At 65.6% G+C, this 16,275-nt stretch overlaps 2 protein-coding genes across 2 annotated transcripts; both read left to right on the forward strand.

The window, feature by feature from the left end:
- Positions 1-1,666: 1,666 nt before the first annotated feature.
- ZFP41 (ZFP41 zinc finger protein) lies at positions 1,667-4,734 on the forward strand. The gene is made up of 2 exons (XM_054590566.1): positions 1,667-1,855; positions 3,463-4,734. Exon 2 carries the CDS (start codon positions 3,647-3,649, stop codon positions 4,238-4,240), a length of 594 nt encoding a protein of 197 aa, XP_054446541.1. The 5' UTR covers positions 1,667-1,855; positions 3,463-3,646; the 3' UTR covers positions 4,241-4,734.
- A 5,103-nt stretch (positions 4,735-9,837) lies between these two features.
- On the forward strand, positions 9,838-14,432 carry GLI4 (GLI family zinc finger 4). Its single transcript, XM_054590695.1, has 3 exons — positions 9,838-9,982; positions 11,360-11,521; positions 12,618-14,432. The coding sequence occupies exons 1-3, from the start codon at positions 9,838-9,840 to the stop codon at positions 13,535-13,537; spliced, it is 1,227 nt and encodes a 408-aa protein (XP_054446670.1). The 3' UTR covers positions 13,538-14,432.
- The last annotated feature ends 1,843 nt before the right edge of the window (positions 14,433-16,275 follow it).

The following is a 16,275-nucleotide window of genomic DNA, read 5'->3' on the forward strand; positions in this document are numbered from 1 at the left end:
ACAATAAAGGGGAAGGCAAGGCGCCGGTGGCCAGGCCTCGAGTCTGAATCAGCCATTTACCCGCTGTGTGACCTCAGCAAGCCGGCGAGCCTGTCTGTGCTCAGGCCCCTGCCCTGGGCCTGGGGCGGGGGGGCCTGCTCTGCCCCAGGCGGGGGCTCAGGCTCTTGAGCTCTCACCTCCAGCGGTGTCCTTTCCTCCATCTGTCCCTCTTCCCAGCATTACGTCAGCCCTCTGGCCCTTCTCCCTTCAATGACCCCCACCCCACCCACGGGCCCCTAGTGAGGAAGAAACAAATGAGCCCTTTAGGCTGAAGGGCCCCTTCCCAAGTTGTCTCACTCCCGGGGCCTGAAACCAGCCCCTGGGGCCACATTAGGGCCCGGTGTCCCCCACTCCTTGGCACCAGGAGGAAGCTCAGTGTGGACACTCTGTTCTCTCCTTTTCTGGGCCCACGTGACCTGCTAGCTGGAGCCTGTGGCCTCCGGGGCCCGGCCGCCTGGGAACAGACCTTCCTGAAGCTCCCCTCCCATGCAGCCTGCGGCCTCCTCAGTGACGCTGGGCCCCCGCCCTCCTCCCCCTACTCCCAGATCCATTTTGTCCCGTGCGCCTAAGTGCCCCGCCTTGGGTCACCTGCCCTTCTTCGCTCCCCCACCTCGTCCAGTCTTGGTTCCTGGGGAGTTCCTTCTGCCAGCACAGGAAGCAGATGACCACAGTCTCATTTCCTTGCCTTGTTCTCGACCTTGAGAAGGGGGTGAGGATAAGGCAAGGACCCAAAAGAGGATATTCCTGAGGATGGAGGTTCCGAGCAGTGCTTCACCGACCCCCCCCCCGCCCCCGCCCCGCAAGCTGCCGCTCCCCGGGGCGGCCTGATGGCCCGCGATAGGCCTGCGTCCCCAGGTCCTGCCAGGAGCTCGCCGAGCAGAGGGGAGACCGCGCGCGTCGCAGGGCAGGACCCGGGCTCGCCGAGCGGTCCCGCCGGGGCGCGCGCTCCACGCTGCGGGCGCTGTCCAGCACGCAGGCGGCTTCGTCAGAGGGGCCGCGAGCGGGAGGCTTGAGGCTGTGTCCAGGGGCTCCGAACGGGGCTGCCCGTGGACCAGGGCTGGGTCTCGCGGCCTCGGAGGATCGGGGCGGGGGCGCCATGCATGGAGTAGCGTGGGGAAGGTGCGCTCGTGGTTCCCGTTACTCACGCCATCATTCCCGCCGGAGAGAAACCCGAAGTGAGCCGGGCGCCGGGGACAGCGAGGGGCACGTGAGAGCAGGGGGCGTGGGCCCTGGCTGGTGAGGCGCGGCTTCCGAACCCACGGTCCCAGGTGGATGCGCCATGGGCGCACGTGCCTGGGTCGCCGGTTCGCCCCCTCTTGGGGGCGCGCGAGAAGCAACTGATCAATGTTTCCATCTCTTTCTCCCTCCCATCCCCACTCTGTAAAAATAAATAAATAAAATGTAAAATATATATATTTATTGAAAAAAGAAGCGTGAAGGGGGACCGCAAAGGTGAAGGACGGGCATCAGCGGTACGTGAGGGGCCTGCGGGAGCCGAAGGGAGTGGGCGGAGCCGGCTGGGGGCGCAGCCCTGCGCCGCGCCCCACCGAGAGGCCAGGAGGCCCGCCTCCTAGAGCGGCCCCGGAAGGGGCGTGGCCCGCGGCCCGCGGTTCCGGCGGGCGCAGTGGCTTTGCTCCTCGGCCGGGCAGCTGGTGCGCGGCTGGGCTCGGCGAGGCTGGCGCCCATTCCCCGCCCCGCCTTCGGCGACGGACTCTCTGTGTCACTCCGGCGTGGCGTGGGCCCCGGACCAGGGAGACGGCCTTCCCGCCTAGGCTCCAGGCGCCGCGGACGAAAGACCAGCTCCGCGCGGATCGAGGTGAAGGCGTCGCCCCGGGCTCCGCGAGTGCGGCCGGCGAGGCTTCGTCGTGGGCGGGGCGCTGCCCAGCTCTGGGCCCCTCGCGTTGGCCTCAGCAGACCAGGGCCCAACAGACTGGGTGCATGTGTGTCCCTGGATCTCAGACCCACTGGTGATACGGTTTCTCCCTGGGGCCCAGGCTCCCGCAGGCAGCGGGGAGGGGATCTGGGTGAGGGAGATTTTCGGAGAGCCCAGAGCTGCGTGGTTCAGACCGCAGAAGGGCGATACCCCAGGTGCGCGGCCGGTAGCAGCACGCAGCCTTTGGGCCCGTGCTCGCCGGCGTCTGCTCTGGTAACGTGGACTGAGTTGTCTGTGTCGCCGTAGCAGTCACTCGTGTCTACAGACCTGCGACACGAGGGGACGGGGTCGGTGACCTCTGTCCACTCCGTGTTTAACCATGATGTTATTCCGGGGTGTGCACAGCAGAGAGAAGCGAGTGAATCCGTCCTGTGCCCTGAAGGACCTAACAATGCCGCGGGGGCGGTGCTTCCGCGGGCTCCGGGCCAGACCCGGTCGGAGGGACCGACAAGGTCTTGTTTGCACTTGTGAGGTTGGGATGCTTTTGGGTGGAATCAGGCAGCGGGTCGCTCAGATTTTAAGACAGAGCAAAGAAGAACCTGGGCGGCTACCTGGGGCTTTGGCCCTCCGTGGATGAGGTCGCTCCGGGCAAGTGCTACAAGGAAAACTAGGGCCGCGAGTGGGGCAGCGACACCTCTCTGAGAAGGGCCTCCCAGCCGAGCTCTGCGTGAGCAAGGGGCCAGCCCCACCTAGACCTGCTCTCGGGGCCTGTTTTCCGGAAGCAGCCAGGCACTGCGACAGAAAGGACTGGACCTTTTTGGGGACCTAAAGAGGGCTGGGTGGCTGGAGGGGAGTGAAGGCTTGGCCACGTGGTAGGCCAGGGCCAGAGGAGCAGGAGCATGTAGGGCCTGTGAGTGTGAGGCGGCCACTGGGGATGGAGCAGGGGCGTGAGGGGGCTCACCGGCCGCTGCGTGGGATGGGCCACGAGGGGCCCCGGGCCAGGCTGGGAGCTGGGCAGCCGCCAGGGGGCCAGCCCCAATTTCATGCACCTTAGGATCCAGGCCCAAGGTGATGGGTGGCACCTTCCACGAGGGGCACAGGAGGCTCCAAAAACATGTTGTGTGGAAGTGGAGAAAGATTAACAAACTCCAGTTTGGGGACCACAAAGTAGAGGCTGGGCCATGGCACACGTCAGCCCTCCTGGACACAGGTGTGGAGGCCTTATCCCCTGGCAGAGGAAGAAAGTTCAGTGGCTGGTAACTTGAGTGCACGCGGACGCCGTTTATGGAGATGGGGAACTGGCCAGAGAGAGTGGGGCGGGGCTCTCAGGAGCCAAGTGTTCTGTTAGGTCCGAGATGCTCAGCAGATGCCAGGTGGCAGGACCTGAGTAGGGGAGGGAGGGGCCATGGCCCCCTGGGCCCCGCCCCCATCCCCACCCCTCCCCCACCGCCCCCACTGTCCCTCAGTCCCTGTCTCTTTGGGAAAGAGCTCAGTGTGTCTTCCCAGAGGCCCACCTAACGCTCGGGGTCTTGCTTCTCTGGCCACTGCAGGACTGGCGCCACTCTGCCTTCTGCTGCTGATTTTCTCTTCGGGCTTTAACGGGAAGCTCAGAAAAGCGAAGAGCTGTGTCTACGGCAAGACCTTGCTGAAGACGTGGTTGCAAAGAAAGGAACTTGTGAGGCTGGGGGACGGCGCCCAGGCTTCCTGTGGCCCTGCCTCCCCGCGGACGGAAAGATGGAAAAACCCACAGGCAAGAAGACAACCCAGGGCCCAAAGGAGGACGCGGCTGCGCAGAGGGACTCTGCCAAGGACCAGAAGGCGTCCGGGGGCAGAGGGCCTGGCAGGAGAGCCGCTCCGGCAAAAAAGCACCGCAGGGAGCCCAGCCTGAGTCCCGAAGACGAAGCCCACATATTCGATGCCTTCGACGCTTCCTTCAAAGATGACTTTGAGGGGGTCCCCGTATTCATTCCTTTTCAGAGAAAGAAGCCCCACGAGTGCGGCGAGTGCGGGCGCATCTTCAAGCACAAGACAGACCACAGTCGCCACCAGAGAGTTCACACTGGCGAGAAGCCCTTCCAGTGCGCCCAGTGCGGCAAGGCGTTCCGGCACAGCTCCGACGTCACCAAGCACCGGAGAACCCACACGGGAGAGAAGCCCTTTATGTGTGGGGAGTGCGGAAAAGCGTTCAACTGCGGCTCGAATCTCCTGAAACATCGGAAAACCCACACTGGAGAGAAGCCCTATGAATGCAAGGAGTGTGGGAAAACCTTTGCTTACAGCTCGTGCCTCATTCGGCATCGGAAGCGGCACCCCCGGAAGAAGCACTGAGCGCAGGGAAGCGCTGCCGCCTCTGCTGGGCACCCACGAGGCTGCAGCCCTCGTGCCTGTCCCTTCGAAGACGTTGGTCTGCAGCCTCTGGGCCCACGGGGTCCCCAGCCCGTCCCCGTGCAGGCTGGCCGGAGGGCCGTGGCCCCGAGCCGGACAGCAAGCTGTCTTCTAGGAGGACGCGGATGCTGCCTGGGCAGGACCAGAGCCCCCTTGTCCCCACTCGGCTCGCTGCAGTGCCGTCCTCTCGGGCTGCAGTGCCAGCCCTTGGATTCCAGCCCCACCCCGCGGAGCTGGATGCCCTGTGCGTCCTCCCGGCCCAGCCTCCATCCCAGAGACGCGGCCCAACTCACACAGATGACCACCTGGGACACGGCGCCTCAGGCCTGACAGCTGCCCCGCGGGAGCGTCCCCCCCCCCCCGGTGGCCATGGGCTGGGGTCCCCGCATGCTGGCGGCAGCTTCCTCCCAGCCTGTGCCTGCCGCCCGGAGCCTCCGCACACCCCGCCATGTGCCCTGCCCCCCGGGCCTGGCTCTCCGTGCTGGTGAGTCCCACCTCCCTGTGGCTGCCCTGGGTCCATCCTGCCCTGGGTCAGGTCCGCTTGCAGGGCCTGCCTCGGTTTCCCTCAGGAGCGGTCTGCGCGGGGCTCTGTGCTCCGCGGGGCTGTGCCATTTGTCCCAGAATCTCTAGACAGCAGGAGGGGGCGCGGTGACTGTCAACCAAGAGATGATACGGCTTTCTATTAGGAAAATGACGATACCTGCATTTCCACCCTTTTGAACCCAAAACACTAATAACGGCCTACGCCTCTGGGGACTGTCTCGTAAGGAGGCCGAGCTCAGGGGAGGACAGGCCCCTCCAGCAGGCAGCCCCCGACGCCGGGAGGGGCTCCCGGTGGGTGGTCCTACCCCCACTCCCCCCAGAAGCTGCGACGTTGTGACACCAGCCTGAGAGGGCCCCGGCGGCCGCCCGGTGTGCCAAGGAGTGGACGGCCGCCCAGCGTCCCCCGCACCGTGACGAGCTCTGGCCGTTGGGAAGTGAGACCCGATGAGGCAAAATGGTTCCGAGGCAGGTGCCAGCCACCGGCTGCGGGGGCACTCAGACATGTGACCCCGCGGTAGAAGGATGTTCCTGGGACGCTGGGCAGATCTAAGGTCCCGACTGTCCACTCGGTGGCAGGGCTGTGCCCGTGACAATGCCGCCCCGTTTGACTGAGGCCTGTGGCCGACACAGACCACAGCCCAAGGCACAGCAGAGACAGCAGGGTCCGCCGTCCATCCCCGGGCGTCCCGCGGGGACACAGTGATGACAGCACATGCGTGTGCACTGAGAGTGGCCAAGCAAACTGGCGAGTGTCGGCCGTCCCTGGGCCCAGGGTGAGGGTCGGCAGACGTTCTCTGTGACGGGCCGGACCACGCCTGTTCTCGGCTCTGCGGCCACAAGGCCTCTGCCGTTGCCCAGCTCTGCTGTGACCTGCGACAGCGGTCACCACGGTACAGCGGCGGGTGAGGCAGTCTTGTGCCAGTGATGTCTTCTCTTTTTTTAAGGTTTTTAAAAAATTATTTATTGGTTGATTTTGAGAGAGAGGGAAAGGGAGGGAGAAAGAGAGGGAGAGAAACATGCATGTGTGGCAGCCTCTCACACATCCCCCACTGGGGACCTGGCCCACAACCCAGGCCTGCGCCCTGACAGGGAATCGAACCGGTGACCTGTTGGTTTGTAGGTCGATGCTCAATCCGCTGAGCCGCACTGGCCAGGGCTACGATGCACTTGGAAATGTCTTTACAAATATTGTTTACAGTAATCAGAGGAGTCACACATTTCAAACTAAACAGCGGTCTTTTGAGCCTCCTGTTGTCTGGAGCAGACAGCTGGGCTCCTTTCCCATTGCTCCTGAGTCGGCCGTGGTGAGGGCGCAGGCCGGCGGCCGGGGCCCAAGTTCTGCTCCCGCGGGAGTGCCAAGGCCAGAGCTTCCGCATTCGTCTCTGCTTTCTCATTTTCTGCTGTTCCAGTAAAACTCACTCACATTCCAGGAAAAAGAAAGTCTTGTAAATAACCCGACTCAAAAAATACTGAAAGTGCCCAGGCTAGTGGGGCTCCGTGGACTGAGCGCCAGCCTAGAAGGGTCGCGGGTTCGATTCCCAGTCGGGGCACAGGCCTGGGTTGCAGGCCAGGTCCCCAGTAGGGGGCACATGAGAGGCAACCACACAAGGATGTTTCCCTCTCTTCTTCCCTTCCCCACTCTCTAAAAATAATTTTTTTAAATATCTTTTAAAACCCTGAAAGTTATAAAGTATGTGCTTCAGTGGTAGCAAAAATGCCACTCGCCAGAGCAAGTCCCAGACGGGCAGCTGTCGGCATCCGGCTCCTGCAGCGGTCGGTGGGAGGGCCGGTGTTGGGGGAAAGCAACAGGGTAGACTCGGAGCAGGGGAGGGGGAAACTGAACAGCCATCTGTCCCAGGGGTGGGGGCCACCAAGGGTTAGAAACGGACAGGCTGGGACTTTGAAAGGACTGCGAGTGGTGCAGGGACAGTGTGTCACAGGAGGCACCGGCCCGATTTTAACGGTTTCAGGTGCAAAATGGGGCGAAACTAAGTAATGCGGTGAGTGGGGCACGCAGTAAAGCCAGAGGAAAACCTCACTGAACTCAGAGGACATTCCCTCAGCCGGCAGGCCCGCCCCAGCGGCGTGTCGGGGTGTCCACCCCCCCCCCCCCCCGTTAATTCCATCGTACGCACCCTGAGTTTGCGTGTTTGGTCTGTTTCCCAACTTAAACTCAGAAAGAAATAAGCACTTTCCTGGGGACCCTCTTGCCACCCAGGTGTGGGTTCTGCGGCTTTAGCCGCACATTCCCCCCCGATCATCAAACAGCTCCTTCACTCCCCTAGTCGGCTTTTTCCCAGCAAAGGAAGCAGACAATAATTGCACTTCTTTATTCAAGGGGCATTTCTCATCCTTTCAGGTTGTGAGAGCCGCCCATCCCCGAAGCGAGACGTTCCCAGTGGGAGATGCATGAAGAGAAGCCTCAGCGCCAACAAGGAAACTCCCACGTCACTGAGCTCCAAGGAGGAACGGAGGTCAAGAAGGATGAGAGGAAAGGAAGGCTCAATCCAGCCTCCCAGGCCGAGGGACAGGTGGGGCCCAGGCGTGGAGGGGGCTGTCCCTGCGGGAAGCCCACACTCCGGGGACACGTCCGCAGACGTGAGCGGGGCAGTGTTCCGTCTGGGAGCCCGTGAAGGCAGGGGCGCGGGGAGGCAGCCGTACCTGCAGGACTCTCCCGGGCCCCCAGACCGTCCGATGGACAGGCACACGCTGTGTTCTCGCCCCACCCAGCAGGCTTCTCCGCGCTCCGTCCACGGGCGGGCGTCCCCGGCCCAGTGCCTGCTCAGGACCCCGAATCTCGGCACCTCCTGCTGTCGCAGGAAGATGGCCCACAGTGACCCCAGACCTGCCTCAAGGTGGCTCGGTCACCACCCGCTCTGCCAAAGTCGCACACGGGCGCAGGGATGGCTCCGGGGGGCCTGGCGTCTGGGTGCGGGCCACCAAGGACCTTGAACAGACCTGCGGACAGCCGCAATGTCCTAGGAACTTGACGGGGACCGTGCTGCCTGCTGACATTCTGTGAGCCATGCCCGCACCCGCCCCTCCGGGCCTCACCCTGCTGCACCTGAGGGTGGGCGGCGGGGTGGGGGGGTGGCCGGTGCTGCCGGACAGCGGGCAGTGCGGGCCCCGGAGCAGGCGGGGCTCTGGTCCTCTGCCCGCGGTCGGGGGCTCCTCAGCTCCCCTGTTCTTGCACCAGGGTCCACTGCGTTCCAGTGGGCATTATTTCTAGTGACCTCTCGTGTGTGATCCAGTTTGGGCACCAAAATATGATCACTTGTTACCTCTGCAAGTGAGCAAGACTCCACCACGCGCTGCGGAGGAGACGGGACTCGGGGTGGGGCCTGCAGCCTCAGCTCCCAGGAGGCATTCACGGCCCGCAGGCGCCTGGACGCGCGCTCTGGAGCAGGACAGCAGGGTAAAGGGGTGTGTCTGAGGTCTAGGGAAGCGGTGCTGGGACCAGAGAAGGAGCAGGCTGGTGGCCAAGGTGGCCTCCGGGTCCGCTGCCCGAGGACCCCTGTGCCCCGAGCTTGGAGGCCTTGCCACCTGCTGTGTGAGCTGCAGGGGGTCCTCCTTTTGACCAGGGTCCTGCCGGGACTTTGGGTTCTGCAGGACGCTGCCCCCGGAAGTCACCTGCAGAGCCCACAGACAGGTTTCTGAGGCCTGAAGTCACCGTCCCCTTGGGGCGCGCGCTGAAGTGCCTCAGCTTCCATGCGCACCTTGGTCTTGGCCCAGGGGGTGCCCAGCGTGGGTTACGTGCACCACTCCACACTTGCCCTGTCACACCCCATGGGGCCCGGACCACTGTCCCCTCACCCACATGGCATTCGGATTCTGTTTTTAGAGTCTGGCTCGTGGTGTGAGAGTGCCTGTCCCTGGGGAGCCTGAGCGCTCCGTGCGGTGGCCTTCTCACGTCCCCCTGGGGCACGCGTCCCTGCCCGCACACCTGGGGCTCGAGGTGGCCGTGGCCGCAGATGCTCTCGCGTGGAGTGGGTGGCCTTGGGCCTGAGGGTGCAGGCTCTCGCTGGTCTGCTGTCTACCACGGTCATTTTTATTGTCCGTAAATTGAACTCTCCAACGAGTCAAAGCCATTGAACTTTTACTTGGTGATCCCTTCCCCGCTTCAGTCCTTAGTGAGTGTGTCCTGCTTCCGACAGCCTCCTGTGGCCCAGCGGCCCCGTGGTCTCCCCATCCAGGCACTGCGGCGTGGGCTCCTGCAATGCCCCCGGCCCCTGCCTCCCACACATCACAGGCCCAGTGTCCTGCTGCCTCCTGCAATAAACGTCTATCCTGACCCCTTCACTGTGCTCTGTGGATCTCTCTGCATCTCTGCAGCCCCGGGGTGCAACCGGGATTCCCCAGGGTGGAGCAGCTGGTCACTGCTGTTCATGGGCCTCTTCGGGGGCAGCCTCATAGTAACCAAACTCTCGAGAGGACATGTAAATTAGAGTTTGCTAACAGGATGGGAGTGACCCGCTGCAGTAACAAGATACGATGCATACCCCCCTGCAGACACCACTCATCTGCGAAACGACGTCTGGTTTGCCGGGTGCTTGGTGCCTGGAGGCGCTACCCGGGGGGCGCGGGTCTGGGAGGCTCGGGCTCCCAGAAGGGTTCGCGGAAAATGTCTGGGGCATTTTTGTTTGTCACAACTGAGGGGAGATGCCGTCAGCACCTGGAGGGTGGGGAGAGGGACGCTGCTGGGAGCCCCACGGGGCCGGGGCCGGGGCCGGGGCCGGGCGCGGGGCGGGGATCCGAAGAGGCCCGGAGGTCAGGGGCTGTCGGCCAGGTCTCAGCCGCTGGAAGCCCGAAGAGGCGGCTTTCGGCAGGAGCGCGGTCACGTGCTTGGCGAGGTGCCCGTGCAGGCGGCGAGCCCTGCAGGGCCGGGGACCGGGCGCAGGCGGGGAGCGGCTGGAGCCCCGGATCCGCTCTCACCTCGCCCTAACCAGCGCGGGGGGCGGGGCGGGGGTAGGTCAAGCCGTCGCGCTGCGGTCTAGCATATGCTCGCGTCGCAAGCCTCGGGCCGCCGAGGCCGCAGTCCTCCGGGCGCCCAGAGCGGCCGGAAGTGCGCTCGGCTGGGGCGGAGCGCGGGCTCACTTCCGGCCGGCGCGAGCGCGGGCGCGGCGGCCACCTCAGGCTCGGAAGGTGAGTGGGCGCCGGCGGGGGCGGCGGAGGCACGGGCGTTCGCGCTCGCGTTTGGTCACCGCAAACCCGGCCTCGGTGCCGCTGCCGCGTGACCTTGACCGCGGCTTCGGGGGTGCGGGCGGTCGCCCCAGCGTGCAGAGGAGGCCTCCGCCGGGGGGCGGGCGCACTGGCCCCGGCGGTCGCCGCGTCCGTTTGCGGGTCGCCTCGCCTTCCCACGCATCCTGAGCCCGAGGGACGGGGACTGTCATGCCCACTTCGCCAACGGTGAACTGAGGCTTGGCGAAGGCGCGCGTCCCAGGGCCTCGGCCAGCGAGTGCGAGCGCCTGAGCCCCTGAGGTCGGGCTTTCCCACTGGGCACCGGCTCCGCCTGCGACGAGGCGAGCGAAGGCAGCGGCGCTGGCGCGGGACCGCCTCCTCCGCTCCGGCAGCCGGGGCGGGCGGGACGGCCTCTCCCACAGGAGCCCGGGAGGTTCGCCCCGGACCTTCGGCGCGACTCAGCGGGCTGCGGTCCCGCCCGGGGTCCGCTCACCCGGCCGCCGTTCGCGGAAAGGCCCCGAGGCTGACCCGGGAGGTCGGGCTCCGTAGACCTGTCCCTCCCGCGTGCCCTCTCCACCCCGAGCAAAGAGCCCTACTGCACCGCTGCGTGAAAGGGAAGTCCTCACATCGCACAAGCCGCCCTTGCCCGTCAAGTTGAGGAAAAGTATCTGACTCCAGAAGAAGCTGGGCAAGGACAGAGGTCACGGCCTGCCCCAGAGGTCACCTGTGAGGGCCCGCAGGGTCTGAGGAAGCGGGCTGTCCCTTGCTGGCCGGCTCATTGAGACTTAAAGACTTTATTTATTTTTAGAGAGAGTGGAAGGGAGGGAGAGAAGGAGGGAAATATCCATGTGTGGCTGCCTATTGTGCGCTCTCTATTGGGCATCTGGCCCGCAACCCAGACCTGTGCCTTGAGTGGGAATCGAACCGCCGACTCTTTGGTTCGCAGGCCAGCACTCAGTCCACTGAGCCACCGTGGCCAGGGCCGGCCCATTAAGATTTAATCTAGAATGTTCCTGCTCCACGAGACAAGGTTCAGTTTCCCATCCCCCCCAGGGCCAGTGCCCCGTTAGGGTGCAGGTGGTCTTTCGGGGAGAACCCGCTTGCTCTGTTCCAGGGGCGAGGCTGTGGGTGGGGTGGACACTCCAGGCCACTTTTGGGACAGAGCCTTTCGGTTCGGTTCCTGCAGCCGTGCTCCTGCTGACCACAGGGCATAACGCCCCGGGGCCCAGATCGCCTCGCACCCCAGGCCCCACATGGCAGCTCCGGGCGTTCTTGCTCGTCCTGCCCCCCGCCCCTGGGTCCCTTTCACCCCCTCACCCTGCCCTGGTTTCCGTTCCCCAGGTCCCAGGTGTGCACGCCTTCGTCAGGCCTTGGGGAAGATGGCAGCCCTGGGGGACTGTCAGGAGCCCCCTCGTATCCCGCCCCCTGTCAGTCTCGAGTCGCCGGGGACACCTGGAGCCGGCCGCCAGGAGGCCCAGCCTCACTTCCACAGCCGGCGACACGGTACTCGCCCCGCAGTGCTGACCCCGTGGGCGGGACCCGAGGCCGCTGGCCGTGCGCTGGGGCCCCTCCGCCCTCAGGTTCGGGTCAGGACGCAGGTGACATCGGTGGAGGCTGGGGGCCGAGCTTCGTGAGCAGCGGTTCCTCGGGGGCAGTCCCCTGGGACTGTTTCGTTTGGGAGGGGCGTCAGGGGCAAAACCAACAGCAGCCTCAGCAAGTCCTCGCACCTGCCCCCAGGCCTTCGAAAGTCCTGTCCTGGTTCTGGGCAGGCTGGTTGGGGTGGGGGCCCCAGGGACCTCGCTCTATCCCCCTGGCCGTGCCTGGGGCTGTCGGGGGGTGGAAGTGGCTGGCAGGGGTGGACCTCTAAGCCCTGCACACACTGTGCCCCGGGCCGTGCCTTTGCTCAGAGGTCAGGGAGTCCCAGGGCAGTGCCCGTGTTCCCATCCACAGGAGGCCTGGCCACACCCCTTGCAGCCAGGGGCACAGATGAGCTGAGGGTCAGGGGCGGCGGCGGTGCTGACTGCCGGGCTCTGGGCGCATCGTCTTAAAGCCCAGGGGCCTCTCTCCCAGGTGGGCCCAACAGATGAGAGAGGTCAGGGTGGCATGAGATCACACGCAGCTGAGGGGCATGGGTCACCACCAGGCCAACCCAGGATGGGAATGGGAGCTCCAGGCTGTGCGAGGCCCCAGGAACCCTCCGGCTCCCTGCCCGCCCTGTGCTGGGCCAGGCCTGGGGGTGGAGGGTGCACTGGATGCTGACCTGGAGGAACCTGGACGCCACCCAGCGCGTGGGCTGCACAGGCCTTTGCCGGGCCAGCCCCTCTCCCTGCCCGGTGGTCTTGGGGCCTTGCCCAGGGCTCCCAGCCCCAGGCCCCTGCTGGCTGTTTCCCCTGCCCTCACATAGTCAGGACTTTGAGGCCCACAGTTTACCTCCATTTTCTCATGTCATCTTCAGAACAGCCTGGCGAGGTAGGACCTCTGTCCCCATGTTTTTGATGGGGACATGGAAGCCCAGATATGAGCCAGTAGAAACCAGCAGGATTCAGACCACGCCGGTGGGTGGGCAGGAGCCAGCTAAGTCTCCCAATTGTCTTTTCAGGTTCCAAGGCAGAGCCCGAGCAGGCTCTGCCCTCTCCCCACCTGCAGGAGGCTGGATGCGAGAGGGGCCAGGATGGCGGGGCACTGAGGGCCCTTCTGAGGGGCCTGCCCTGTAGACCCACAGGCATGGGCACCTTCGGGCAGGAGGCCAGCCTGGAGCAGCCCGCCGGCCAGCCAGCCCGGGCCACATCCTGCCCGCAGAAGAGGGGCGCCTGGCGCATGACACTCAGGCCACAGGGAGCCTCTGGGACCGGGGCCGGCCAGGAGCTGGGGGACGGCTTTGGCCGGGACTCGGACCTCGCGGCCCGGCAGGGCAGCCCGCGCAGCGCGAAGCCCCACCGGTGCGAGGCCTGCGGCAAGAGCTTCAAGTACAACTCGCTGCTGCTGAAGCACCAGCGCATCCACACGGGGGAGAAGCCCTACGCCTGCCACGAGTGTGACAAGCGCTTCCGTGGCTGGTCGGGCTTCATCCAGCACCACCGCATCCACACGGGCGAGAAGCCCTACGAGTGTGGTGAGTGCGGCCGCGCCTTCAGCCACAGCTCGCACTTCACGCAGCACCTGCGCGTGCACAACGGCGAGAAACCCTATGCCTGCGGCGAGTGCGGCCAGGCCTTCAGCCAGAGCTCCAACCTGCTGCGGCACCGGCGGCTGCACACAGGTGAGAGGCCCTACGCCTGCAGCCAGTGCGGCAAGGCCTTCGTCTGGAGCTCGGTCCTCATCGAGCACCAGCGCATCCACACGGGCGAGAAGCCTTACGAGTGCGGCGAGTGCGGCAAGGCCTTCCGCGGCCGCTCGCACTTCTTCCGGCACCTGCGGACCCACACAGGCGAGAAGCCCTTTGCCTGCAGCGCCTGCGGCAAGGCCTTCGGCCAGAGCTCCCAGCTCATCCAGCACCAGCGCGTGCACTACCGGGAGTAGCGGCCACGGCCAGACCAGAGGCAGGAGTGTGCGGCGCCCTGGCCTCCTTGCCTGCCTTGGGTGGCATCGCACACCCGGTGTCCCCGATACATTTCTTGTTAACTGACAGCCACGAGGGCCACGTCCACCTGGGTGAGGCCGTGGGTTGCTTGCTGTACTTGAAGGCCTGCCTCAGGGAGGGGGGCCCGAGCGCCGGAGCCGCACGCAGGTAACACGGTCCCCTTGCGAGTCAGGGAGAGTGCGCGAGGCTCGCCCACGCAGCAGGCCTCCAGACCTGGCCTGCCACGCCTGCCCTGGAGCAGTGAGGCTCGGGCTCTGGGAAGAGCTCCGTGGGGGTGGGGATGGCAGCACCGCTGTATGTTTATGAGCTCCTGCCTGCCCCCCCCAGAGCCGCGCCTCCAGCCACCTCCCCTCTCCAGCTTGCGTTCCTGGGGCCACCAAGTGCTTTGGACTTGCCGCCCAGTGTCCCCACTGGGCCAGAGGGCCTCCCGCTCCCTGGGGAGAGGCTGGAAGCCAGGCTCTCCCCAGACAGTAGCTTTAGGGCTCAAAGCACCTCTCTGAGTTGTCCTTGCTGAGGTGCTGGGCTCCCTGGAATTCAGTCCCTTCTGCCTAGAAGACAGGCAGACACGACTGCCTGCCGCTGCGTCCCCCCCCCACTCCTCCCCAGGCAGCGTGGCGATGCCTCTGCCTTCACGGGGAGCGGCAGGGTCAGCCCGAGCTCCAGGGGGGTCCCGTGTGGCCTGGGCGCAAAGGTGAGAGTTGATGCCCACGCCATGGTGGGAACTGGCAGCCCTGTCTGCTCACACCAGGGGACCAGGGTGAGACAGGAGAGCCCCTGCCAGAGGTTTTTCTTGGGATCATCGCCTGGAGAGGGGACATGCTTTTCGGCGACTTGGTCTGTGTTTCCCTACAGTGGTTCAGAGGCTTCAGCCCAGGCTGTGTGCACACGGGGTTGGAGGGAGGGGAAGGGGGAGATCCTGGACTGGCCGCGCACCCTGCCCTCAGGAGCCCAGGGCAGGAGGGGTCGGGGGAGCTGAGAACTGTCTTGTGTCGCTGCTGCGAGCCGTGCACGGAGGACGACCTTGCAGGGTTTTCCGACAGTGGCTGTGTTCCCCTCTTCACCACAGCCCCGCCCTGGCCTTGCTGAAGCTCTAACTCTCCTTGGTTGCCTGCACCCCCTGCCTAGGTGTCGGGGAGGGGGGGGGTCTCCTGCCGATCCCGGGGTACACTGGCCCAGTTCACACTTCCTAGGACCGGGCTTCACGGGGATTGAGCGCCCGCTAACGGGCCGCCAGCCCCGCCCCAGGGGAGACCCTCGCTGGGGCGCCCAGGCTCCTTTCCACAGCCCCCGGGGATGGCGGCCGTGCGCCGTGGTTGGGGACATCTGGCCTGCGCCGGCCCCTTAAAGCAGGCGCTCCCCGCTGCGGGCGGCAGCCCTGGTGCCGTCAGATGCCGTCGGGACAGGCAGGACGATCCAGAATCTGCCTCTCTGTCTGCGCCTCCGCTTGTTCCGGGCCATGCCCTCGGGAAGAGGACGCTCGCGGGCGCGCGGGAAAGGTCCCCAGGGTCGGGACGTGGAGTCGTGCCCGGGCCCCATCGCCTGCCCCTCTGGCTCTCCTAAGCGGTCGGTTCCCTCAGCCGGTCGCCGCGGAGGGTAAGGCGCCCTCCCCAGTCCCGGCCAGCGAGCGCCGTCCCTCGGGCCACTCCAACCACCCGCATCCGGCGCCCAGTGGAGGCCTCCGGACTCGCAGGCTAGACGCCCCTCGCCTGCTCTCTGGGGCCCCTCCTCCGGCCCTCCGATCCCCGCTCGCCTCGCCTAGCACCTCGGACAGCGCCGGCCGCCCGCGCCAGGTCTCCGGCGGCGGCGGGTCCTCCATGCAGCGCCCCAGGCGTGCGGCGCCTGCGCCCTATTGGCTGGGCGGGTAGGGGGGGTGCTGGGCTCAGACAGGAACCCCCGGCGTGGTTTGTCCCCGAGTCCAGGGCCTTCTGCTCCCCCCCACCAACCCCGGTCGCTGTGACCGTCGCGGAAGGGCCGCCCTCCACTGATTGGACTCCGGCACCGTCGGTCTCCTCCCCCGCGGCGGCCAGCGTCCTGGCTTCGCGGCCCCGCTGCTTTGGCCGCGGATCGCCGTCTGCCCGCGCGGCTCCCGCTTCTGATGGTGCCTTTCTCTTCATAGGAATGAACTTTGCAAACAATACATATCCTTTTCTTACAAAAATGTTTTAAGGGAGAATGACGTAAATTAAGTGCGCGGTGAAACCCCGGTAAATGCCAACTTGCACTTCAAAGACACCTTTAAAATCCTCAGCCGCGTCTGCTGTGCATGTTCGCGTCGTCCCCGCTTGCACTCGAGGCTGGTCTCTCTGCCCCGCCCCCCGCCCCCCCACAACGCCCATGGCGTGTGTCCTTTCTGGGCGGAACCCGCCGCGACCCCGAGGAGGGCGGCCTCCCGCTGTCCCACCGGCGCCCTGGGGCCATTTCTGGACCGAAACAAGTATCTTCTCTGGCGCCGGGAGGAGACTCGAACCGCCCGGGCCTTCCTTGCTGGCCCCGCTCGACTGGCAGCCAAAGGGCCAGGCCACTCGGTCTGGCTCCCTCGTCTCGTCCCCAGGTGGCGGCAGGACTGCACGCCCTGGCGCTTGAGCCGGTGGCGGTTAAGACGCTTTGGGCAGTGATGGGCCCGCGGCCCCGCACCGACCGCCGATGACCGCGGAGCTACCGGTCTCGGCTTCCAGAC

This window comes from Pteronotus mesoamericanus, unplaced genomic scaffold, assembly GCF_021234165.1.
Source record: "Pteronotus mesoamericanus isolate MK-2021 breed Mesoamerican mustached bat unplaced genomic scaffold, CSHL_Meso_final scaffold_174, whole genome shotgun sequence".
Classification (NCBI taxonomy): Eukaryota; Metazoa; Chordata; class Mammalia; order Chiroptera; family Mormoopidae; genus Pteronotus; species Pteronotus mesoamericanus.